Below are 25,461 nucleotides of genomic sequence, written 5' to 3' on the forward strand. Positions count from 1 at the left end.
TCCAGAAGGACAGGGAACTGCTGGAGAGAGTCCAGCGCAGGGCAACAAAGATGCTGAAGGGAGTGGAGCATCTCCCGTGTGAGGAAAGGCTGAGGGAGCTGGGGCTCTGGAGCTGGAGAAGAGGAGACTGAGGGGTGACCTCATTCATGTTTACAGATATAGAAAGGGTGAGTGTCAGGAGGATGGAGCCAGGCTCTTCTCAGTGACAACCAATGATAGGACAAGGGGTAATGGGTTCAAACTGGAACACAAAAGGTTCCACTTAAATATGAGAAGAAACTTGTTCATGGTGAGGGTGGCAGAGCCTGGCCCAGGCTGCCCAGGGAGGTTGTGGAGTCTCCTTCTCTGCAGACATTCAAACCCGCCTGGACACCTTCCTGTGGAACCTCAGCTGGGTGTTCCTGCTCCGTGGGGGGATTGCACTGGATGAGCTTTCCAGGTCCCTTCCGACCCCTGACATCCTGGGATTCTGTGAGGACAGCAACAATTTTGTTGTCTGCGGTGTGTGTTTGTTTTTCAATAGCCTGGGACATGAAGAGGCAGAAGATTGGTATCGGTGCCCTAAGGAGGGAGTAATTTTAAACCATTCTCCGCTTTTATACTTCTCTACAAAAAGTAGATGGAAGGAAGTGGGAGAATACGAGTGGGTTAGTCCACCCACAAGAAAATCTGCTACGACTTTCACACCCGAAAATTAATACAACCCATATGGGTTGAAAAAATGGCTAGTCATTATTTATGAAATAATAAAAATAAAGTGAACTTAGTGGTCCTTGTAATGTGTTGTCTTAGCAGCACAGGCTGGGAGGCTGCGCGTTGTTGGATATCAGAGGATCCTTTGGGAAATTCCATTTACACCACCTTCCTCCTCCTCTGTTTCCCTTCCTCACCTTTCCACTACCAAGAGGTTGAAATTTGAAAAGAAAAGTAATTAATTCTATTAATCACTATTTTAAAATGTAGTCCAGAGGACAGAAAGGATAATGAAGCGACCATGGGCGAGAAGGTGAGGAAGTGTTGCTTGAAAACTCTGCGCTTTTCAGGAGCACCCTACATGAATTCTACTCATAAAGCTCACCGAAGGGAGGAAGGTAACAATAAATGTGGTATTGGGTTAAATTTATGCCAGAAGACAGAGATGCAAAGCAGTTTATGTTCTAGAAGGAGTTGATGTTGTTATACTGGTGTCTTTTTCTGGCCAGTTGAAGCACCACAGTGTAAATCTTGCGCTGGATATTCTGCTCTTTCTGGCTATCGACTGGGTCTGTTGTACTCGCTCCCATCTCAGGCATTCTCTGAGCAAGAAATCTGAAGGCAAATACCACTAAGAAGTTCAAAATGAAGACTAAAATAATGAATTCCAATTTATCATTTGATTGATGGGAGCTTCACCAAAAAGCCCTTATCTTAAGGCAGCGGATGGTACTGGTAGTTTGCTTGGCCTTTTTGTAGTTGATTCTCTAACATTTATTTCCTAAATCATCTTTCCTTCAGGAGAAAAATGGCCTAATCTGATCTAGAATGTGGAATTTGAGTGAAATTATTAGTGGAGACGATGTTGCTTCTCGGTTGTATTGAATTATTTCTGTTGGAGGAATGAGTTGGGATTGTGACACTCCAAGTAAAGGGTCTTTGAGGACAGGGGTGGTGGATGTAGAGACCAGGTAATCCAAGGCAGGCTTAGCAAACCTGAGTTTAGCCTAAGGTAGAATTCAGGAGCCATAATTCCAAATTTGATAGCATAGCAATGCACCAGTTTTCAATAGGTGTTTGTTTGACTCTGGTTAGAGGGAAACCTAGGGTAGATAATCTTTTCCCCTCTTAAATATTACCAAATGAACACGAAATAATTATAGTCATTTAAAAAGAACCATAAAGAACAAGCTTAAGAGAACGAAGATTAATGAAGATGACAGTACAGTTTCATTATTTGGAGAGCATCTCTGCAGAATTCTGGATACAAACACGGAAAAGCATTTGTGGCTTTACAAAAAGAAAATCCTCCACTTTTCCTAAGGGCAAACTCGGTTTGGGAGCTCCCGTTTTTTATCAGTGAAATGAACACCATGAAGAAATGCTCTTCTTCCATCCCTGACACCAATACGCGGAGTTATTGAAAATACACGTGCTTGTTCTTCAGCATCGAGTGACTACCAGAGGGATGAACAGTAGCCCATGAAGTGGAGAAGATATGAATGATCAAGTCCAAATAATAATGATAATAATGATGATGCAATTGCTGTGCCCAAGGCTGTACCTCTTAATTTTTGTCCTAATGAGTAAACGGGTTCTTCCCCCTGTCTTCCCCCTCTCTTCTTCCCCCTCTCTCCTTCCCCCTCTCTCCTTCCCCCTCTCTCCTTCCCCTCGTTCATCTGGTAGCTGAGATGTTGCAGAAGAGACACTGAAAAACCAAAGCTTTACTGTGCTGTCAAAGCCTGTTTTGATCCCAATCTTCCCAAAGTTTCCGAATACTGAGTCTGGTTTCTCAGGGCAATGAAAGTTGGGCCAGTATGATGGGTTTGTGCTGTTCCCCTTCTCAGCGCTTGAGCTCATCCGATCAAAATTTGACAGAGAGAGATATTAACGGATGTGAAAATAATGGCTTGAATAGCGGAGAGATGCGAGCGCTGCCGTTCCGTGAGAAACCGGAGTCGGCTCCGCCGCCAGGATCCCCGAGACCCCCCGGGAGCTCCGTCTGCAGCCATAACCCCGGAGCTGTGCCGGTTCATCTCCCAGCCGTTCGAGATCTTTGTGTGGATAAGCATGAGTGGAAAAAATTATACAGCCTTTTATGTGCCTCCCCGTCATCCAAAACCCTTGTTTAACCCTTTATTCCATGCGGCTTTGTGATTTTTGCAGTCGGCTTCACTCGGAGGCGGGATCAGCCCTGCAGGCACAATTAAAACCAAAACGGGATGCCTCGGTACAATTCAAAAGCTTCTGATTTTTTATATTCCAAAAAACCAATGCTGATACTCAATAGTCTTTAAAACCAGGCTGAAATGGAGCAACTAAAGTCATGGTCACAGTAGCAAAGTCTTGACTTGAATTTCCATAGAGGCAAAATGCTGTTTCTTAGCTGAGGACCTTGGCCTGTCTCTTGTTATTGGGGTAGCCCGAGTTTTTTGCGGTTCGAATATGAGTTTTAGGAAAACAGCCAGTGCTTCTGCATGTTCTTAGTAGAAATTAACGCGTTTTTCTTTAAATAATTTTTATTTTTTTTAGAATTTTCTTTGCTAGCTGTTGGCATCGTCGCTTACCGAGCAAGTACTGTGCAGATACTATCGGTGTATGTTGGCGTACGCATCTTACACAAGGACAAACGTCCCCGTTCCTAATTCCTGACAGACCATCCTCACCTCGGTGAATGTTATAATTGGATTGGCGTTACGCAAAACACATTATTTTACATAAATGGTTCTCAGATACCTCCTTGATGAGCAGTATTTTGAACACAAGCCCTATGGGGAGAGGCTGAGGGAGCTGGGCTTGTTCAGTCTGGAGAAGAGGAGGCTTAGAGGTGAGCTCAGCACTCTCTAGAACTACCTGAAGGGCAGTTCTAGCCAGGTGGGGATTGGGCTCTTCTCCCAGGCAGTCAGCAATAGGACAAGGGGCCATGGGCTTCAACTCTGCCAGGGGAAATTGAGGCTGGAGATTAGCAAGCAATTCTTTGCAGAGAGAGTGGTCAGGCATTGGAATGGCTGCCCAGGGAGGTGCTGGACTCACCGGCCCTGGAGGTTTTTAAGCTGAGATTGGCCATGGCACTTAGTGCCATGATCTGGTCAATGGACTGGAGTTGGACCAAGGGTTGGACTGGATGATCTCTGAGGGCTTTTCCAACCCAGGTGATTCTGTGATTTAGAAAATGTTGCTAATACTTGGTGTTATACTGGAGGCATGTTGAACTTCTCCAGTTGTTTTTGTGTGTTCATGTTCTACTTTGTCCCTTCTGCTCTATCCCTGTTCCCCTTCCACCCTACAACCAAAAGCTGGGGTTTCTGACTTTGTCCAGAACACAGATTTTATGCTTTTGGCTTTTTGTTGTACAGAAATATCCATCATGTTATTTGACAGAAGAGAATGAATACAACATTTTCTCATGTTTTCAGCTTCATTTTGTAGCCTGATATTACAAGTATGTCCTTGAGGAGAAGGATTGTAACACTCGTAGCATTTTAAGGACAGATGTGATGAGCAGGCTGTAACTCTCGACACCTGGATTGATCCTCTCTATTAGTCTCATCTGTTAAAAGTATAAAGAAAAACGCGAGTCCACACATTCTATTTATTAAAATTCTCCTTGGCAATGCGCTTAACAGTTGATATCTAAGGGGTTTTGCGCTTGTGGATGAAACTTAGTTTACACCCCACCGTTTTTACTGCATTTACTTTTCTGCAAAGTGCTTTATTTTTATGGGCTTTTTATATTCCAGACCCTAAAGCACAAACCAACTGAAGAACAGCTAAAGAAGGATCTGTGTTTTTTTGTAGCGGAACAAGACCGACTGGCTCAAGGTCATTGAGGAACCCTGTGGCAGGGCTGGATGTGTTTAATAAATAATAACATTTAAAAAAAGGCAGTTTTCCTGCATTGAGAACCACAGCTTGAACCAGAAGGACGCTTACCCTGTGCCTCTGCATCTTCTGTAGCCGCACAAATACAATAATTTGCGTTCTAAATATTACTATAGCAATCCTACAGCGTGTTTCACTTTGTTATTGGGGGTAAATAGCCCCGACCTTGGCTCTGGCCGTATTGCACTTGAGGGCTTTGCAAACTTTAGTGGGGGGAGAGGACGGGGAGGACACATCCAGGCACGTCTTGAGTTCCCTTCGGCTTTTCCACAGCCCCAGAAAGATCTTTGTGCCTGAGCAGTGATGCAGAACATCTCATGGGCCTGGTTGTGGCCTCATCGCCGTCTCCTTTTTGTTGTGTGTCCCCCCCCCCGCCGCTTACTGAATATTTGTTCTCCTTTAAATATAGAAGCAACGCTTTAAAGTGAAATTTAAAAATGAAGCAACTATATTTATCAAGAGCTCTGACATACACCCTCTTGTTCCGCGTGGAGATGAAGACGGCCGTGTTTTAGTAAAGAATGGTAATTAAACATATGCTGCAGACGAGCGCGTGCTGCTACAAGTAGGCAGAGAGGGTGAGCTGAAAGCTGCTGGCTTTAGATTAATTCCCTTTTGGATATAGGCTTGGATAAGCCTTATGCTTTACTGCTGGGAGCGAGAAAAGATTACTGTGGAATATTCAGAAAGCTGGAGTGATCAGTGTGAGTCTTGTTCCTGTTGATTTTTTTAAATCCATATTTTAGCTGAATCCGTTTATAATTTTGGGGGGATCTTTCGCTAGGAGTAAAATCGGTATTTTCATTGTTTCTTTATTATTTCTTTAGTCCCATGCTTCCTGAATTTTTGTTTCTGAACATAGGCTTTTGCAATGTTTCTGCTCACTTTTTAAAAGGAAAAATGTCTTGAGAGCAGTTCAGATGTTACGTGCTGCATAGTTAAGCAGCAAATGGTGTGTACGTGTGTGCCGACCTTTGCCTTCTGATCGCAAGTACATAAAACCCAGGGGTTCAGAGGAGGGTTGGATGTGCTACCGAGCAATTACCGGCGTGGGCGGCGGTATTTGCTCTTTATTTAAGGCGAAGTGCCACAACCGGGGTTGTTTCATCGATGATCTTGTTGGTGTGAGGTGGAGCGGGTGGTGATGTCGCGTCTAACCCCAATTCCTGCTGGAGTTCATGGGAAATTCTCCTGCCCTCAGTTCCAGAAGGACAGGGAACTGCTGGAGAGAGTCCAGCGCAGGGCAACAAAGATGCTGAAGGGAGTGGAGCATCTCCCGTGTGAGGAAAGGCTGAGGGAGCTGGGGCTCTGGAGCTGGAGAAGAGGAGACTGAGGGGTGACCTCATTCATGGTTACAGATATAGAAAGGGTGAGTGTCAGGAGGATGGAGCCAGGCTCTTCTCGGTGACAACCAATGATAGGACAAGGGGTAATGGGTACAAACTGGAACACAGGAGGTTCCACTTAAATTTGAGAAGCAACTTCTTCATGGTGAGGGTGGCAGAGCCTGGCCCAGGCTGCCCAGGGAGGTTGTGGAGTCTCCTTCTCTGCAGACATTCAAACCCGCCTGGACACCTTCCTGTGGAACCTCAGCTGGGTGTTCCTGCTCCATGGGGGGATTGCACTGGATGAGCTTTCCAGGTCCCTTCCAACCCCTCACATTTTGGGTTTCTTTTAGGGTGTGATTTTTGTGCAGTACAGCCGTGTGTAAGTACAGATGTAAAATACATAAAAGAGATGCTGAAATTTGAAGTGCTTACGAGGAAGGTGTGATGTGGTGGAAAGGTTCTGAATCCAGAGGGTGCTGGACACCTGGGACAGGTTGTTCCAGGGAGGTGTCCCAGCCCCAAGCTGACAGTGTTCAAGAAGAGACTGGACAACGTCCTCAGACACACGGTGTGAACTGTGGGGTTGTCCTGTGCAGGGACAGGAGTTGGGCTCCATGGTCTAGCGGGTTCCTTCACTCAGGCCATTCTGTGAGTCACTGAGGCTGTTCGGTGAGTGGGTGTCATTGTGCCGAGGGCACAAACCCGCCGGGGGAAGCGCATCCCCGGCCACGACCCGGCTCAGCCTTGATTTGCAGCTCAAGTCCCTTTTGAGCAGCGGCTGTCAGCTCGGTAAACAGGAGGCCGCCGGGTGAATGGAACAGAAGGGGGGAGATTAGCATATTAATGCGGCTAATCGCCTCCCCTCCCTCTTCCCCGCCTTCCCCTCGCCGCTCTGCCCTCCCCTCAGCTCCCCGGGGAGGGAACGGCGCTCCCCGGCTCCGAGGCGGGAGAGGATGAGGCGGCAGCGCGGGCTCCTCCCGCCCCTCTCCACGCCGCGGGTTCGCGGCCCCGCCGCCCCCGCCGGCAGGTGAAGGGTTGCGGTTCAGCTCCTTGCTCGGGGATCGAGCACACGCTGCTGGGGCGCCGAACCGGGACGCTGCTACCGCCACTGGAGCTCTATGTGTGTGTGGCTGCTGGAGGGGCCCGGCCGGCAGGGCCCGGAGCCCGCAGGTGCTGCCTGGATGGAGAGGAGCGGCTGTAGCCCCTTCCCGATGTGCTGGGCTAAAGGTACACAAACCTTTTTATATATAGGTATATATATATTTCTCTCTCACCCGCTCTTAATTCAGTGTTTTGCCACCTGTGGGTCTATAGGTTTAGTTTTGTTTTTCGCTATCAAAAAGCAAAGCTGGGAGATACAATATTTCTATTCTGATGGTGTGCTTGTGATACAGAACAGTCTGAGGATCTTCTTTCTCCTGACAGCTGCAATGCCTTTCTAAATTATTTGTTCTTTCGTTTCAAATCTTCCTGAAAATCAAAGAGCACTCGGGCTGTTGTTGCTCCCACTGATGTGAGGATCTGAGGGCTTTGTTTTTGATCTTTGTGTGTTTAAAACCACTGCAGGTTTAATTCTACTTTCCCTTACCTTTTGGAAGAAGTAGTTTGGAAGTGGTTGATGGTGGGTGGTGTTTATAGTGGGGAACTAACATCTTTTTACTTGATGTCTCACAAGTTGCCCCCCCTATTCACCTCCCCCAAAGAGACAATAACCGCCCACAACACATGGACTTATTTGACGTGAAATTGAGCCTTAGTAATAATTAGATGGAAATGCAAAACTCATTCACGTGATTATCTTAACTCACGTCCCAAGACGTTTATAATATTATAAATATCCCAAAGGTTTTTACCCTGTTTTTTGTTATGTTGGTGTGGGTGAGAGCGTGTATATAAAAATACGGCCCAGGGATAATGCTTGAAATTGTATTAGCCAAAGAATCAAATCTTCCTTAGATGGAAAACAGCTGCGAAAGGTTGAGCGTTGCTGATCGTAAGCATAACTTTGCTCGTGTTCACTTTCATTTCAATGCACTTTCTTTTTTGGAAGAGGAACCAGCAGCAGAGTTTGAGTCACCGAGATGTTGGATCACGGACAGGGGCAGAAGTTCAGGGGACACAGCTCAGGACCAGGAGCTGGTAGACGCAGCTGATGATCAGTTATCTTGGGAAAAAAACAGTGAATTTATGTAGAATTGTAGTGTCTTGTTATTTGGAGGAGGCACAAAGGAGCATTTAACACTTTGTTTTGTGCTTTTTGTACCTTGCTGAACCGCTGGGGCTGAACTAGAGTTTGCCACACACTGAGATGTTATAGCAGCACGTATAGTAGAAATAACTTAAGAAGAAGAAATCGCAGAGCTTGAGCAGCACAGTTGATAATATCTGATGAAGTTTAGTATCTGTCAGCTCACTGGGGAATAATACTTAATAAAACAGTAACAGCAGCTGGAAGCAAAGCTAAAACAAAGCTTTGCTTTTAGTGAAACTCGTTTGCCGGGAAGGGGTGACAGTGACGCCTGTTTCTGTGTGGTAGCAAAAGTATTGGGTGGAATTGATGTTCAGCTCCTTCTTGGGCTCTTCTGAAGGGGCTTCTCAGAGGGTAACTTTCAAAAACAGGGAAGAAAAAGCAAGAAAAGGGAAGACGGCTCATCCAGCCCCCTCTGTCCCAGACCAGAGAACAGCCACGTAATCTCTTTTTATTCCCGTTGGGGGGAGAAGGGGACACGAGGAGTTGCATAAGAGGACAAAGGCACCAGCAGCTCCGCAGCTGCCAATTGTGGTGATTTCGAGAAAAAAGCCGCATCTCAGCCTCCCGAAAAAGAAGAAAAATAGGACAGATGAGAAATAGCTCGTGCTATATTTGTCGTTGAATGGTGGCCGGTCCTTAGTCGATGAATACTCCGTATACCACTCGCCAGCTTAACCTTAGGGAAATGAAGCGGCTCTGGCCTACTTTGATAAGGGCTGTGAGATATCTGCAGTCAAAGAAAGGTAATATATTAATGAGAGAAACGCTCTGGATGGCTTTATTCTGGCTCTTGGGGGTTTACTGTTAAAGCTTCGTGTTACCTGCAGCAAAAACTGGTAAAACTTATTGAATCATTTGGAAATATCTTTAAGTGTGATCTTTGTGTATGTTTTCTTATCTATAACGTCTTTCTAAAGGGGGCTGTTGTCTATTTGAATGCGGCAGATTGAGCGGCTGGTGTGTTATGTGCGTTCTTGGGAAACACTTTGGGATGTTTCGGTGAGCCGGTGTTCACATATAAGGTTTGCTTTCTTTATAAAGTGTTTCTGTAAGCTGTATGTGATACAAGCTAGATTGTTGCCTCCTTAATGCTAAAGTCAGTCCTAAAGTAATGTTGCTGAACTTGGTAATTTAGTCTGGATCTGCATGCTATTTGAGACTATTTTCAGTGTCAAATGAAAGTGTGGATTTTGTTCACTGGTTTTCTTCTCAGCAAGTAAACCTGTATTACTGTATTACCTGTATTTTTGGCTGCTTCCCCCACCCCTTAAGTCCTTTGAAACTTAACATCTCTTGATCTTGTGGAATAAACAGCCTCAAGCTCTGTTCCAACTGTGGGGGATGCTGAGAACGTTCTTCCAGATAAATACTGAAAATTCATGCCAGGATCATAGTGAAATGGGTTTTATTTTTCCTGACTGTAACAGCAGACCAGAGAGTGCTTCAGTTGCCTAAATTTCACCTTATATTTCCGTACCAAATCACACCAGCTGTGCAATGACGATAGTTTTGCAAGTGGCCTTTTTTCCTGAGTTTCCCGTTGAAGTTTATGAGATAACCCAGTGGAAGAAATGTCAAGGGAGCAGGTCAGGGTAGCTGGGCAGCTCTGCTGTGGAACTGCGAATTATCCACCCTGCATAGGAGGAAGTTTCTTGAATTATCTTGCAGGAGAAAGCTCTGTTTAATAATTCACGGGCAATAAATTGACGTGATGTTGTGAAGTGTGCGTCATGCGAATAGCGAAGGGTGATCCCGGTTCTTTAATTCAGCCGTTCAGACTAATGTGAAAAAATCTCTGCTGTCTTAAGATGAAGTCAAATTAAGTCCAAAACATTGTCTTGATTGAAAGAATAAATTTCACAATGTAGTTTCATCCTATTCATTGCACATTTTTTGATAGTGATAGGCAATTCCAAGTGAAGTGTTTTTCCTTCAGATGAACCCTGATGTGTTCAGATGGGACCTGCTGCTGATCTGCCCATTATAAACAATATACTTGGATATATCAAATTTCAGTGCTGTTTTTCCTTCACCTCACGAGTCTCTGCTGTTTTGCTCTGACAATCTGATGTTGGTGACACATCAGCCCTTTCCATCCAAACCACAGATTTGTCACAACTTTCGTTAAACTTGACTTAGCGGCTTCTTAAGCTGTGAGATTTACGGTGTCTGTTATTTCAATCCATTTCTTCCCTTGATATTCTTCCAAATGTATAGGAAATACGCAGCGCTGAGAGTACTGATGCATTTCCATGAGGGTGATTAGTGTCTTATTCAAAGATTACTGGAATAGAAGATGGAGCTGGAGATATTTTGACCAAAAACAAAGGAAAAGCGATTGTTTGAAGCTCTGGGGGAGCATTTGGTGTAATGGAGATTGGTGATCTTATCAATTGGAGCACCTGGAATGACCCAGCCTGGGAAGAACCAAAACTTACGCGAGGAAAACAAAGTGTTTTAAATACCTTTGTGAAGCTGCCTTAGGAAAAGGCTCAAGAGCAAAGTTGTTTTAAAGAAGGTTGAATGAGTGAAACTGGATTTTGCTGAGAAGTCAAACAGGACTTTGTGGCCCTATTCAGTTTATAGTCGAAAGCTTCAATCAGAAGTCACGTTGTGCGTGTATTTTCTATATAACACATACATACAGATGTGTACATGCACACACACAGAGCATAGTTTTCCCTACCCCATCAATTTGGCAACAATTGCAGTATTTCCAAATTAGCATCCGTAGATAGTGAAGATGATCCCTTACCTGTTTCTGCATTTTTAATGGCCACAATTCATTGGGCAAGTTGATCTTCATGTACAGTTTTTATTGGAAGGGTTATTGCAGTGAAAGAAGCTTTTCTGACTGCTTTTACATTTGTGAGAAATATATCAGCTTGTATAATCCTTCCACTTGAAGTGTTGCTTGAACAAAATAGTTGCAAATTGACGTCTTGTAAAAATGTTGGTGTGTCAGCAAAGAGTGTGTAGCTTACATTAATTATTAACCTGAAAACAGCCTCACTAGTTTCCTTAAATTCATGACTGGACGTGGATTTGTTAATGAAAATCTATTAAAAAGTGGAGACTTTTTGGATTAATTTGATCCCATTACAGTGGGCAAGCCTGTGCAAGCTACGAACATGACAGACACAAGGAAACGTCTTTGTAAACGTGGTTCTAACCCAAGCCTAAGTACAGCACATCCTAAACGTATTTAATTATAGCGCTTATAAAACTGTTGTGGCATTCGTGAAGATTTCATCATCTCGCAGAATAATGAATCACTGTAATATCTGCTGTCTCACCTGTGCTGGGGGGTAACGGTGCCAGTTGATTTCCACCAGGATTGCGGAGGTTTTGGGGTTCGCTGTTGACGTGACTCTTGATTTACTGACACAGGAAGGCGGTTGGATTTTCCTCTCCTGATACTGAACGTAGCTTAGCAAAGATATTACGAAAAGTAAATCCTACTGAGTCGTTTCATTGAAAATTAATCTGTTAACAAACTCCGCTTTTTTCATTTGATAACCAAGGTTTGTGCCTTTGCTTATTTCCACGAGCACCGTCGCTGCTTCCAAGATAATCTTTCCCTCATAGTGATTTGAGGTCTGTAAAACAAAGCACTCATAGCTTGATTTCTCTTTTATTGACTCATCCGCAAATTAAATCTTGTCCCTTGTTTTATTGAGGAAACTCCTAAGGAGAAGCAGCTTGTTCCATGGCCTAAGTCTCCATCTGATGTTTGATGGTTCATCTTGCGTTTGCTGAGTTGGTCCTTGGGATGTGGTGGTTTCCTTTCCGAATTGGAAGAGGTTGTGGATACAATAATTCTAAATGTGTCCCAAACATAGGAAGTTTTAGCTCCTCAACCTCTAGAAGATGCGGATCATCTTCATTGTCTGGAACGCTAATGATTAAAGAACAGGAGCGACTTTCATTGCATGCTTTTTTCTTCTTAATTCCTTAATTCCTATAAGAATTTCATTATCTACCTAAAACTGTCAGTAAACCCAGACTTCTCTTCATTTAAACACTACTTGTTGACAAAGCTGGACTAATGACTCTATTGCCATTATTTGGTGATGGATTCCCATACCGGTTACGTTTTCTCCTTCAATAACCATATAGCGAGAACATTTTCATCACGAGTTGTTGCAGGGTGAGTGATGGTGTGAAGTCCTGTTAAGTCTTTTCTTTTCTAGGGAGGAGGATGGGAAGGAACTGGGTATATTCCTGAAGCTTTAGAAGATAAGGGGCAATAAGATTTAAGCTCTTCTCGTAGGTTTTCTGCTCTTACGTTTGCAACTCAGCAATGATCTGTTGTCCTTGCTGTTATGGGGAGATACTCATAGGAATCGTACTCCTGAAATCCACCCGTGTTCGACTCAAAGGGGGTTTTGTCTGCTCTGTGAGGCGATGGTTGGTGAAGATAAAACTGAAGAATTGCAACAAAGATACTTTAGAGTAGAACAACCTTTTCAATTTGATCATAGCGACTGGTTCCCAGAAAACTGGAATTGCCAGTCAACTCGGAACAGCAGCTTTTTGTCCGTTCAGGTGTTTGATTGCAGTGGCCGTGAATCACTCGAATAAAGGTCTGTGATTGATGGTTGTGTGTGGCTGTACCTTGTCAAATGGAAGTGACAGCGTGCTGTGGGTTCCATCCCAACCCTTTCCCAGAGGACAGGGAGTTCACAGAATCCCAGAATGTCAGGGGTTGGAAGGGACCTGGAAAGCTCATCCAGTGCAATCCCCCCACCAGTGCACTTTCCGCCAGGAAAGTTGTTGTTTGCTCTGAAATAAAACTCTGAAATCTCTTTGCTCCCAAATTGCTTATTTCCTAAAATTGGAAGGGAAAGTAGTTAAAGCTGCTTCAGTGTCTGGTCTGTTCTGCAAGGGAAGTGGTCACAGTAAGAGATACCAGTGGGGATGAGATGGGAATTTAGTTTTATACATATATATATCTATATATATACTATGTGTTTATATATATATATATATATATATATACACACTATGTGTTTTACTATGTGTTTAGTTAGTCACCCCTCAGTCTCCTCTTCTCCAGCTCCAGAGCCCCAGCTCCCTCAGCCTTTCCTCACACGGGAGATGCTCCACTCCCTTCAGCATCTTTGTTGCCCTGCGCTGGACTCTCTCCAGCAGTTCCCTGTCCTTCTGGAACTGAGGGGCCACAGCTGGACACAATATTCCAGGTGTGGTCTCCCCAGGGCAGAGCAGAGGGGCAGGAGAACCTCTCTGACCTACTGACCACCCCCTTCTAATCCACCCCAGGTACCATTGGCCTTCCTGGCCACAAGGGCCCAGTGCTGGCTCATGGTGACCCTGCTGTCCCCAGGACCCCCAGGTCCCTTTCCCCTACACTGCTCTCTAATAGGTCATTCCCCAACTTACACTGGAACCTGGGGTTGTTCCTGCCCAGATTCAAGACTCTACACTTGCCCTTGTTCTATTTCATTCAATGTTTCCCCGCCCAGCTCTCCAGCCTGTCCAGGTCTCTGATGGCAGCACAGCCCCTGCCGTGTCAGCCACTCCTCCCAGCTTGGTGTCACCAGCAAACTTGCTGACAGTCACTTTATTCCCTCTATTCCCTTGTGTCTCTGTTCTCAACCTCATGGCCATGCCAATTCAAATCCCACTTTTATCATTTGAATGGTGAAGAAATGGGTGATTTGCACCCCAAGCTGTTCAGCACAGTGTCCCGGTGCAGGGTGGGCCAAGAGCAGCGATGCCCATCAGCTGTTTTGTAGCAACTGAAGGGAGGTTTTTCTTGATGTGTTTCTAAATCTATATTTTGTAATACTAAGGGTTTTTTTACTTCAGGGGTAATGGGAGAACTTTATGCCTGGGATTTTCCTGTACATAGGTAGGAGATCATCAGCGCACCGTTCCTGTTCTTCCCATCAAATAAGGGATTTGCACCTTCATGATATTGCTACCAGGTTCCTTCAGCCGCGTTGCTTCTGTTGTTATATATACACACACTATTTTTCTATAATATACAAATATGTAATTTTTTATGTATACAATACATATTAATTGATACAAGGCATAATCAGTGAAGTCCATCACTTGTTCTTTCTTCCAAAGTCATTTTGGGAGTTCATAGAATTATAGAATGTCCTGAGCTGGAAGGGTCCCCCAAGGATCACTGAGTCCAACTGCTGTCCTTGCACAGGACAGAACCCCACAGTTCACACAGAAATCAGCAATAGAAAAAAAAAACCCTGTGAAAGGTGATTTCATAGTCTAGAAGTTCAGGTATTTGAAGTTTTGTAGATTTAAAAATGAGCCTGTTAATGAAAGACGCCTCGTTTTAATGCTCCACCACCCTTTGGGTGAAGAACCTTTTCCTAATGTCCAACTTGAACCTCCCCGGCACATCTTCCTGCCATTCCCTCGGGTTGTATTGTTTAGAGTTGTGTAGATTCTGGTTTGCTGTGATATCGAACCCACATCTTGCTGGGTTTGGATGCACTGATCTAATTTTACTGCGACAAGGTGTCCAGCAGTGTCGGACGTGGTGCCAAAAGCAGCAAGTTTGCACATGTAAACACAATTTTAAATAACTTCCGTCATTCTGGAGATGCAGGAAGAATTCATAGGGAGTTTTGCTCTCATCTAGCTTATTTTCAGAGCTCTGGATGTGATATGTTTGTACAGTTTAAATACACTATATCTCAATGAGGAAAATCAAGGTATTGGTAGGAACACCAGCACTTGCTATGACAGTGCCCACCTGCTAATTTAATTTAATACCTAATAAAGGTGATAAACCTTCCATCAGGTCATCTTCTGAACAAAGATTTATCCAAGTTCTTGTTTGCTCTGAAATAAAACTCTGAAATCTCTTTGATTCCAAATTGCTTATTTCCTAAAATTGGAAGGGAAAGTAGTTAAAGCTACTTTGGTGTCTGGTCTGTTCTGCAAGGGAGCGGTGACAGTAAGAGATACCAGTGGGGATGAGATGGGAATTTAGTTATATGTATAATATTTCCTATGTGTTTAGTTAGTCACCCCTCAGTCTCCTCTTCTCCAGCTCCAGAGCCCCAGCTCCCTCAGCCTTTCCTCACACGGGAGATGCTCCACTCCCTTCAGCATCTTTGTTGCCCTGCGCTGGACTCTCTCCAGCAGTTCCCTGTCCTTCTGGAACTGAGGGGCCACAACTGGACACAATATTCCAGGTGTGGTCTCCCCAGGGCAGAGTAGAGGGGCAGGAGAACCTCTCTGACCTACTGACCACCCCCTTCTAACCCACCCCAGGTACCATTGGCCTTCCTGGCCACAAGGGCCCAGTGCTGGCTCATGCTCACCCTGCTGTCCCCAGGACCCCCAGGTCCCTTTCCCCTACACTGCTCTCTAATAGGTCATTCCCCAGCTTACACTGGAACCTGGGGTTGTTCCTGCCCAGATTCAAGACTCTACACTTGCCCTTGTTCTATTTCATTCAATGTTTCCCCGCCCAACTCTCCAGCCTGTCCAGGTCTCTGATGGCAGCACAGCCCCTGCCGTGTCAGCCACTCCTCCCAGCTTGGTGTCACCAGCAAACTTGCTGACAGTCACTCTATTCCCTCATCCAAATCATTGATGAATATATTGAATAATTGCTGCGTGCAAGGGAAAATGGATAAGGAATGTTTTTAACAAATGACCTACTACATGATAAATACGAAGTAAATCAAAACGAAGCAAGTTTTTGTTCAGGGTTGGTAGCAGTTGTCTCTGTCTCTGAAACATTTGAGCTGCGAGTTTCTTTGGGCTAATTAAAAGAATGAAGGATATTCGGTTGTGAGGCTTAAAAAATACCAGGCTCAGGTTTAAGGGGAGGAAACCTCAGTGAAGAAATCTTGAAAACACGCAACTTTCTGCCTTTAACAAGGTACATTTTTCTGCTGTAAAACGTTTTCAGTCCCTATTAACTGACTCCTTAAGTGAGGAATTAATGTTGCGCATTAATGAATCAGAATTAGCTGCTCTTAATGTTTTCTAAATGTGTCAGTGAAATGCTGTAAATGAAAGATGGTGCCTTGGGGGTGTTTAGGGGCTGGTCTTTATTTGAAAGGGTAGAGTAAAGCACGGTGTCTCATCATTCTGAACTCTGGTTGTAGTACCAAAATATAGTGAAAATGGGAAAACTCATTTCCTTCTGGAGTGTGAAAATAACCTGCAGCTTATTTCTTCAGAGCAAATCTTTATTAACTCCTAATGTCTCAAATTTTACTTTTGTGTGGCAGGAATGTTGGCATCACACCTACCAGACCCCAGCAGCAGATAGATACAGATATACATACAGATATATACACTGTGGCCCACAAGGACCGTTCCTTGTCGCCCAGGTAGAACAAAACTGTTCTGGAAGCCTGAAAATCTCATCTTCTCACTCTTTGCATCTGCATCTTGAGATTGAAGTGCTGGAGCGGGTCCAGAGAAGAGCAACAAGACTGGGGAAGGGACTGGAACACAAGCCCTATGGGGAGAGGCTGAGGGAGCTGGGCTTGTTCAGTCTGGAGAAGAGGAGGCTTAGAGGTGAGCTCAGCACTCTCTAGAACTACCTGAAGGGCAGTTCTAGCCAGGGGGGGATTGGGCTCTTCTCCCAGGCAGTCAGCAATAGGACAAGGGGCCATGGGCTTCAACTCTGCCAGGGGAAATTGAGGCTGGAGATTAGCAAGCAATTCTTTGCAGAGAGAGTGGTCAGGCATTGGAATGGCTGCCCAGGGAGGTGCTGGACTCACCGGCCCTGGAGGTTTTTAAGCTGAGATTGGCCATGGCCCTTAGTGCCATGATCTGGTCAATGGACTGGAGTTGGACCAAGGGTTGGACTGGATGATCTCTGAGGGCTTTTCCAACCCAGTCCATTCTGTGATTCTGTGATCCCAATTTTTCATGTCCATTTTTTCTCAGAATAGTGTTGTCTTTGACAGAGGAATATAACTGTGTTTTAAATGAGCTTTTCTCTTTGAATACCTGTCATTTATGAAACCCACGTCGCTTGGTGATTAAAATGTAATGGAATCATGTTTCACTCTTTAAAACCCATACTTTGACATTTACAGACTATGGGAGATAATTAGGGGTGAGGTGTGTTTGTGCTGCCATGGACTGCACCAGACATATTTCAATTAACCTTTTTCCTTTACGCTCCATTGCAGCTGCTTGTTCTATGGTGTGTTCAAATGGGCTCTGGCCAAGAAGTTGCTTTTAACAGGTAACGTGGTGCTTCTACCACCTCTTGAAATTCCAGTCCCTGGCTGGAGATTTGTAGATGGTGCCATGATAATGAGCTATCAGAGGCTCTGTTGATTTTGGTGCTAATTACAGGTGCTTTGTATCAGGTGCTAACGAGCTTTACTTGTCTCTCCTGTTCCCTGGGAATTTCATCACCTTCTACCGCCATCCAAATTCTTGGCAGTCAGAATTTCCTTGGTAGGAATGTAGCAAATGATAAAACCTTCTCTAGTACCAGAACAAACTGTCTAATCTGGTGTAAACGCTCTGCTCCCAAACAAATGGAACTTGTGACTGTTTGGAGTGAAACTCAATATTTAGACCATTGGAACCCAGGAGGTGCCACAACGTTCAATGGTAACAATTTCTAGAGGTAGGAAGTTCTGATACATGAATGTGTTCAGTAGTTGGCAAATACACTTTCCGCACCTTGTTATTCTTCCTTGGTGTACATTTTATAATACCATCGAACTACATGTTGCAAAATACAGCATTATGTAGGGATTTTGTGTTTGTGTTGTTCTTTCTTGTATTATTTCTTTATTTTTAGGAGGTAGTTGTATCTCAGAACGCTGGATACCAGAGGAGCCATAATTGTCCAATTTACAAACACTTCAAATCACAGTAAGATGAATTTTTAATGCTGCTCCACTGACAGGAAATACAGGAATAATCTTACATTAATGATGAGCAATTAATATATGCCTGAGACCTGTTATATACAATCTTTGAAAGTCTTGTATAGAAACAAAAAGTTTAAGTTCAGCAAAGCCACTACTGTAAAAATGTTTTCATGATTAAGATGTAACACATGTGAAGTTTCCATTTTTAATTTAATTTGCTGGGTAGGGAGTATAGATTCTATAGGTCTGGCAGTGACCAAAAGACCTGCTCAGCTTTGTTATTAAACATATATATATATGTATTTGTGGATCAGGAAGATTCTCTGTGATGAGGTGGGTGAGACACTGGAACTGTTGAGCCCTATTTCAACCATGAAGCCGGATTCTCATCTTCAAACCAGGAAAGTTCAGTCGCTGCCATGAGGGTATTAAGTGTTTTCTTCATGTTTTTTCCTCCTTCTGTCCATTCTGACACTTACTGGATATTTCTCTGTGCTGTTTCAGTATATTATCGACAATTCTTGGTTTCTTTAGTGAATCTGCCCACTTAGTTGATGAAACTGAAGAGAAGCTGCTAGATTAATGTATAGTGTGATTAAGTTACAAAAGACATACCAATCATTAACCATTTGATAAATGCTTCTGACCACCTGAAAACGAGGGGATATTCTTCAAGTTTTAGATCTTTCTGTATGAAAAGGAGGCAGATTAAGTAATACATTGTTTAGAAGCAGAGTGTGTAGCTTATATTTAAGTAATAATAGATGTATTGTAAGTAAGAAACTAAACAATTATACTGAACATCAGCAATTATTTCTTAGTATAGATGTATGTCAGAATTTTCAAAAATTGTAATGTATGTGTAATAATTATGTGAATAAAAGCAACTCAGGAGCATCCAGCACTTATGGAGGATGATCCTTGGTGTTCCCCAGCTCTGGTAAAATAAAGAATGACCCTTAACAGGATCATTGACTTTGCTGTTGATTTCTTCTACCAGCTAATAGTTGATAAACGGCTTGAAAGGAAGAGGGGGAAAAAAAGGTTGATGATGGTATTTGAACCAAATGGATTTTGCCTTCTTTAATCTCTGCTGTTTCCTACTGGTGTTGGTTTGGGTGATTTTTGGGGTTGTGTAGTCACAGAATCCCAGAATGTCAGGGGTTGGAAGGGACCTGGAAAGCTCATCCAGTGCAATCCCCCCATGGAGCAGGAACACCCAGCTGAGGTTCCACAGGAAGGTGTCCAGGCGGGTTTGAATGTCTGCAGAGAAGGAGACTCCACAACCTCCCTGGGCAGCCTGGGCCAGGCTCTGACACCCTCACCATGAAGAAGTTTCTTCTCAAATTTAAGTGGAACCTCCTGTGTTCCAGTTTGTACCCATTGTCCTTTGTCCTATCATTGGTTGTCACCGAGAAGAGCCTGGCTCCATCCTCCTGACACTCACCCTTTCTATATCTGTAAACATGAATGAGGTCACCCCTCAGTCTCCTCTTCTCCAAGCTCCAGAGCCCCAGTTCCCTCAGCCTTGTAACCAGGCTCAAACACATCTTTATTCATCAGAATAGGAGCCATTAAAATCAACACGTTTGTGCCAACGAGAAATAGGTTTGTTCATTCCTGTAGCGTAAAAACCCGTGCTTGGGGATTCAGTGAACTCTTGGGAAGCATTTTCTGCATCCTGCTGGTTGCGGGAGCGTTTTTGCTGCAAAAAGCTGTCGAGGTGCTTGATGAAGTGGCGACTGGTTGGCGAGAGGTAGACAAGGCAAGACTTGGTAGCCCGATTCGTTCTACTTTTGCAGCGTTGGTTGTGAAACATGCGGTTGGGTGTTGTCATGGAGAAGAATTGGGCCCTTTCTGTTGACCAATGCGTTGCAGTTCTTGGTGCGTCTCATTGATTTGCTGAGCATCCTTCCTGGATGGAATGATTTTGCCACAATTCAGAAAGCTGTAGCAGATCAGACGAGCACCCAACAGTGACCGTGACCTTTTGTTGGTGCGTGTTTGGCCTTGGGAAGTGCTTTGGATGTTCTCAGTCCATCCACTGAGCTGGTCGTCGTTGGTTGTCGCATAAAGTCCACTTTTCGTTGCACATCACAATCCGATTGAGAAATGACTCGTTATTATTGTGTAGAGTAAGATAAGATGATACTTTGAACGATGATATTTTTGGTCGGCTCCTGAGGAGCTCACTTCTGGAGTTTTTGGACCTTTCCAATTTGATTCAAATGCCACATGACCTTAGAATGGTCAATGTTGAGTTCTTGGGCAACTTCTCCTGTAGTTGTAAGAGGATCATCATCGATGATTGCTCTCATTGGTCACTGTCACCTTCCCGTGGTGGCCACTGTGCTCCTCATCTTCAAGACTCTTATCTCCTTTGCAAAACTTGAACCACCACCACCACCACCACCACCGCACCGTACGTTCATCAGCAGTTCCTGGGCCAATTGTGTTCTTCATGTTGCAAGTTGTCTCCGCCGCTTTACAACCCATTTTGGACTCAAATTTAAGAAAATCGCTCAAATTTGGTGAATCCATACATCTTATTAAACCACAAAGCAATATAGAATCATTGGTAATGACTGCAGACATGTGGAAGGGGCCCTGATGCACTGTTTTGAGTGGATTAAGAATTTCAAATTGCCTTTTCAAGGTTATATCAAGTGCGTTAGGTTTCTGTTTTAATAGAAACCATAAAATATTTATATCTGTCTACTCCTAGTTTGCCTTTACCAGTGTACTGAGACTTATTGATCACCATCGTGTAGAGCAGGGGTGTCAAACTCATTTTCACCGGTGGACACATCAGCCTCACGGTTGCCTTCAAAAGGCAAAATGTAATTTTAGGACTGTATAAATGTAGGAGTGGTTACATTTATATGTGGTGGCTTGGACTTGTGCCTCAGAATCACAGGCTGGTTGGGGTTGAAAGGGACCTCTGGAGATCATCCAGTCCAACCCACCTGCTAAAGCAGGTTCACCAGAGCAGATCACACAGGAAGGTGTCCAGGTGGGTCTGAATGTCTGCAGAGAAGGAGACTCCACAACCTCTCTGGGCAGCCTGGGCCAGGCTCTGGCACCTCAAAGGAAAGAAGTTTCTCCTCATATTCAGATGGAACCTCCTGTGCTTCAGTCTGTGCCCTTTGCCCCTCATCCTGTCGTTGGGAACCAGTGAACAGAGTCTGGTCCATCCTCTTGACACCCACCCTGGAGATATTGATAGACATTGATGAGCTCCCCTCTCAGCTTCTCTTCTCCAGGCTGAACAGCCCCAGCTCTCTGTCTCTCCTAAGATGTTCTAGGCCCCTCATCATCTTTGTAGCCCACTGCTGGACTCTCTCCAGTAATTCCTTGTCCTTCTTAAGCTGGGGAGCCCAGAACTGGACACAGAACTCCAGATGTGGCCTCACCAGGGCAGAGCAGAGGGGGAGGAACAACCTCCCTGACCTGCTGCTCACACTCCTCCTAATGCACCCCAGGTACCATTGGCCTCTTGGCCACAAGGGCACATTGTTGGTTCATGGTCAGCCTGTTGTCCACCAGAACTCGAGGTCCTTCTCTGCAGAGCTGTTTTCCAGCAGGTCCACCCCAACCTGTACTGGTGCCTGGGGTTGTTCCTGCCCAATTACAGGACCCTACACTTGCCCTTGTTGAACTTCGTCAGGTTCTTCTCTGTCAGGTCCAGCCTGTCCAGGTCTCTGGATGTCAGCACAGCCTCTGGTGCGTCAGCCCTTCCTCCCAGCTTGGTGTCATCAGGAAACTGGCAGAGGGTGCACTTGGTCTCTTCATCCAGGTCACTGATGGACATCTTGACCAGGACTGGATCCATTGCTGACCCCTGGGGAGCCCCGTGAACTACAGGTTTCCAACCAGACTCTGCACTGTTGATCACAACCCTCCAGCCAGTTCATGATGGATCCTCATTTATAATCTTGTGTGTACACAAACCCTGGAGGCCACCAACTGATTTCTCACCAGGCATTACGCCTTTGACTTGACTGTTAGATTAAATGTCCTATTTGAGAAGATATTGCTTCTTTTCTTTTTAATTGAACTAATTCTGCTTACTCTTCTGTCTTTGGGTGCAGTAGATGGAGACTTTAGGAGAGACAAATGCCAAGCTAAAGAATGATGTACCTGGTGTTTAGATCCTCAAACACTGCATTGAATCTTAAGCTTTTGAGGAGCTTTGATTCCTCAGGGCATCCAAGGGAGCATCACAATTTGCTCTTCAGGATCTTACATGGGGGTGGAAGGAGACACTTGGTACGTCCTTTGTTCTTCATTTCTTCCTATACACCAGGGGCTGTAATCACTGGCTTTGCAAAACACTTGAGCCAGAATAGACTTAAGTAAAAACTTTTGACAGGTCATTGGTTTTTGTAAAAGGCCATTGTGATGCAGCACAACATGATCGTTCCCCTCCAGCACTTAAGTGCCTTTTATCTGAGGTCTGCTTGTGGTTTTCATGAGAAACAGGGATAACACAAATACTGTTAAAACTGTATTAAAGAGTTCAAAAATTAAAAGCCTCCAGAGTTGGATGTTTTGAAATGTTTGAGATAATAGAATTATTCAGTAATCTAAAACTAGGAAAGGTTTAAAGTCAAATGGTAACCAAACCCAACTGTGTTAAGCTGTGATAGTGTGTAACCTGAATCCCTTTTTATAACATTTTATAACAGTTCAGACATTCCTAGTTCTTAATTTCTGAGTAACACTCTTGCTTTCTCACCAGCTCCAATTTATTTTTTGCTTTTAGTATCCCAAAAGGACGGGATCCACTCAGTGCTTCTATTTGAGACTTCTAAACCTGTTTAGAAGAAGACTTGGCGTTGCGTAGGGCTTGGTGTGGCGTTGCGTAGGGCTTGGTGTGGCGTTGCGTAGGGTTTCCATAGAGCAGGTATTAGAACAAGATCATTTGAATTTGTGTGGCTTATTCACCCTCTTGTTTTGATGGTCCTAAATAGGGCTGCTGCCAACCAGTGGTGCAACTTCAAAATGGAATTGTAACCTTATTTATTTTAGAAATAAGGAATTTTTATTTGAAGTATCTAGTTCGATACCTTGTTCTAATTAAAGCATATACAGACATTGATTTTCTTATATTCCAAAAAGGTTTCCTCATTAATTTTTTTAATATTAAAACCAGAAATTGGTGCCAACTCCCAAGGGAGTTGCTGGTAGCGCAAGTTATGCGATGTCACAGTAAATTTGGGTTAAACTGAGTGTTTAAGTTACATCAGGACTGAAACCTGTGGGATTCTCGGTGGGCAGGACGGGAGCTGTTTGGGATATCGCAGCATGGACAACAACGTGCGAGACGTCTTGGTGAATGTGATTTGCTGCTTGACAGTACAAATAGTTTGGCCGATTGTCGATACCCTGAAACTTGTCTCTCTCTCTTCATGCCAAGGTGTTGTGCTACCCAAATATTAATATTGGGCTCCTGTTTCTCTGGGTAGCACTTGGTGAAAGCAACGGGCGAGTCCTCAAGACAGCATCAATAGTAGCTGTACATAGAATGTGCCCTTGTTCAATTTGTTTGGGTCATATATGCATTTATTAATTGATTTTTGCTGAGATACGCTTGCCTTGTGTTTAATAGGCCCCACATTCCCGATTTGCTTTGATTCATACAGGTCTTGTAATTTGTGCTTTCTCCAAATTCCTCCTTCATTCTCCCCTGGATGTTTAATCTCCTAAAACATTGATATCATTGAACTCAAATTTCCCATGTTCGCAGCTTGCATTTCTAAACTTATTTCAACTGTGTTCTGCGTTTTATCTTTTCATTTTGATTTTGTAGTGTATTTCTAAAATACTTAACTCCACAAAGAATGCTAAACTATACATTTCTGCTTTGAACTGTATTGAAATAAATGGGGTAAAATAAATGTTGAGAGGAGTTGCCGTCCCAACCCATTCTTCCACTTGGTGTCCATATGGTGAAATGTTTGATGTGCCAATTTAGGCTAAAGTAGATACTAATGACTCACTTTAGAAATTGTTTTAATGTGTCTGGCCAGGCTGCTTTATACTTTGACCTGAGTGCTTTTAGAAATGCAATAACTGCAGTTCTTGTACTTAAATACATATATGTCTGGAGGAAAGGGAGGGAACAGCTGACCACGAGGGGTTAGAGAGGAGCAGCAAGAGAAATCAATGTATTTTGGAGTGTAGCCATAGCAAGTATTACCCAGAAGAGTGAATAATAGAGCCACTGTGACTGTTTTCTTACAGGGTGGAAGTCTCCTATATATATTTATATTGATTTTTATAGGTTTGAAGTGAGATGGAAGTTATTTTGTGGCAATGCAATGAGAAGGGCCGTTATTTCGTAGATGTTGATGCTTTCAGTCTGGAGATGGGGATCAGAATATGGAGGTTGGGCAACATTTTTAGACTTAATTGTACCTACAAAGGACAATATGAAGTCCCATTGTAATAATTACAGGTTGGTGCCTTTTCCCATGGACTTTTTAAGACCGGTGTGTTGGCCTCTGCCACTGCTGGTATGGACAACAGTTTGGGGTTTTTTTAATGTATGTGTGTGGGGTTAATTATTATTTTTAATATATTATCAAACCACTGATGTTGAGGACATTGACATTGAAAATATTTCACTTTACCTTTTCTATCGGTTTACTAATAAATTCTTATATTATCAATCGCAGTACTTTATGATTTTTGACTTTCATTAATGGAAGTGATTTAGTTTCGAAGTACTTGGAACTGATAGTGAAACATGACCTTGAACTTTGATTGTTTGTGCTGGAAATCATAATATTGACTTGGTTCCTGACGTAGTTATCAAATATGGGGAATATGTGTCAGCAAATGACTTTTAGAAGGATTCAATTACTTATCTCCTCATATTGTGGAGTTTTTTGTGTTTGATTGGTTTTGGTGTCAAGAGTTTTCGGCATTTTGGGGTCTGTATCTCTTGGTGTAGGGTGGATATGAGGAAAGGTTTTAACTAAGGTTGGCTTATTACGTTTGAATTGATTGCCAGCAAAGGGAAGAGTAAAGCAAGGTAGGAAAGCTAGAATGGTTTGGGCTTTGAGACAGAGGGGCCTAAGGCAGCACTTGGCAGGTGAGACAAGTCCCTCCAGGGGAATGTTTGGGAGAAGTGTCTCCTCTTTGCATGTCCCCTGAGGGCAGGACATTAGAGGCCTTTTGTCTGACCCACTACAGCCCATTTTAACTTCAAGTTCTGTTGGGTGAATGCAATTCAACCATTTACTCAAGAGGTGAAGACACCTGCACAGATGAGCTGTTTGTTTCCCCTTTATCTTGTGGGTCTGAATCACATCATCCGGGTTTTAGCCTCTAGCAAACGATGTTAATCTACAGGCTGAAGATTTCAGGCCGTGATATTGCTGGTGCTGGATTCCTGTTGGCTGAGCTCATGGTTTACAGGACTGGTGACCTGGTGTGGCTGCTG

General features: G+C 43.9%; 1 protein-coding gene across 8 annotated transcripts in view; it reads left to right on the plus strand.

The window, feature by feature from the left end:
• The window catches only part of PTK2 (protein tyrosine kinase 2), a 197,378-nt gene that overhangs the window by 44,380 nt on the left and 127,537 nt on the right, over window positions 1–25,461 (plus strand). For 3 of the 8 annotated variants that reach the window (XM_065830923.2, XM_065830922.2, XM_071803768.1), the window contains exon 1: window positions 6,858–7,130. The exons of 2 other annotated variants lie outside the window; for them this stretch is intronic. In XM_065830923.2, the coding sequence (XP_065686995.1) occupies window positions 7,022–7,130 (109 nt within the window). In that variant the 5' untranslated portion in view covers window positions 6,858–7,021. Of the gene's footprint in view, window positions 1–6,856; window positions 7,131–25,461 lie in introns of those variants that run through there. 3 more of the 8 variants (XM_065830921.2, XM_071803767.1, XM_065830924.2) reach the window with 2 other exon arrangements.

The sequence above is a fragment of the Patagioenas fasciata genome, chromosome 2 (genome assembly GCF_037038585.1).
Source record: "Patagioenas fasciata isolate bPatFas1 chromosome 2, bPatFas1.hap1, whole genome shotgun sequence".
Taxonomy (NCBI): Eukaryota; Metazoa; Chordata; class Aves; order Columbiformes; family Columbidae; genus Patagioenas; species Patagioenas fasciata.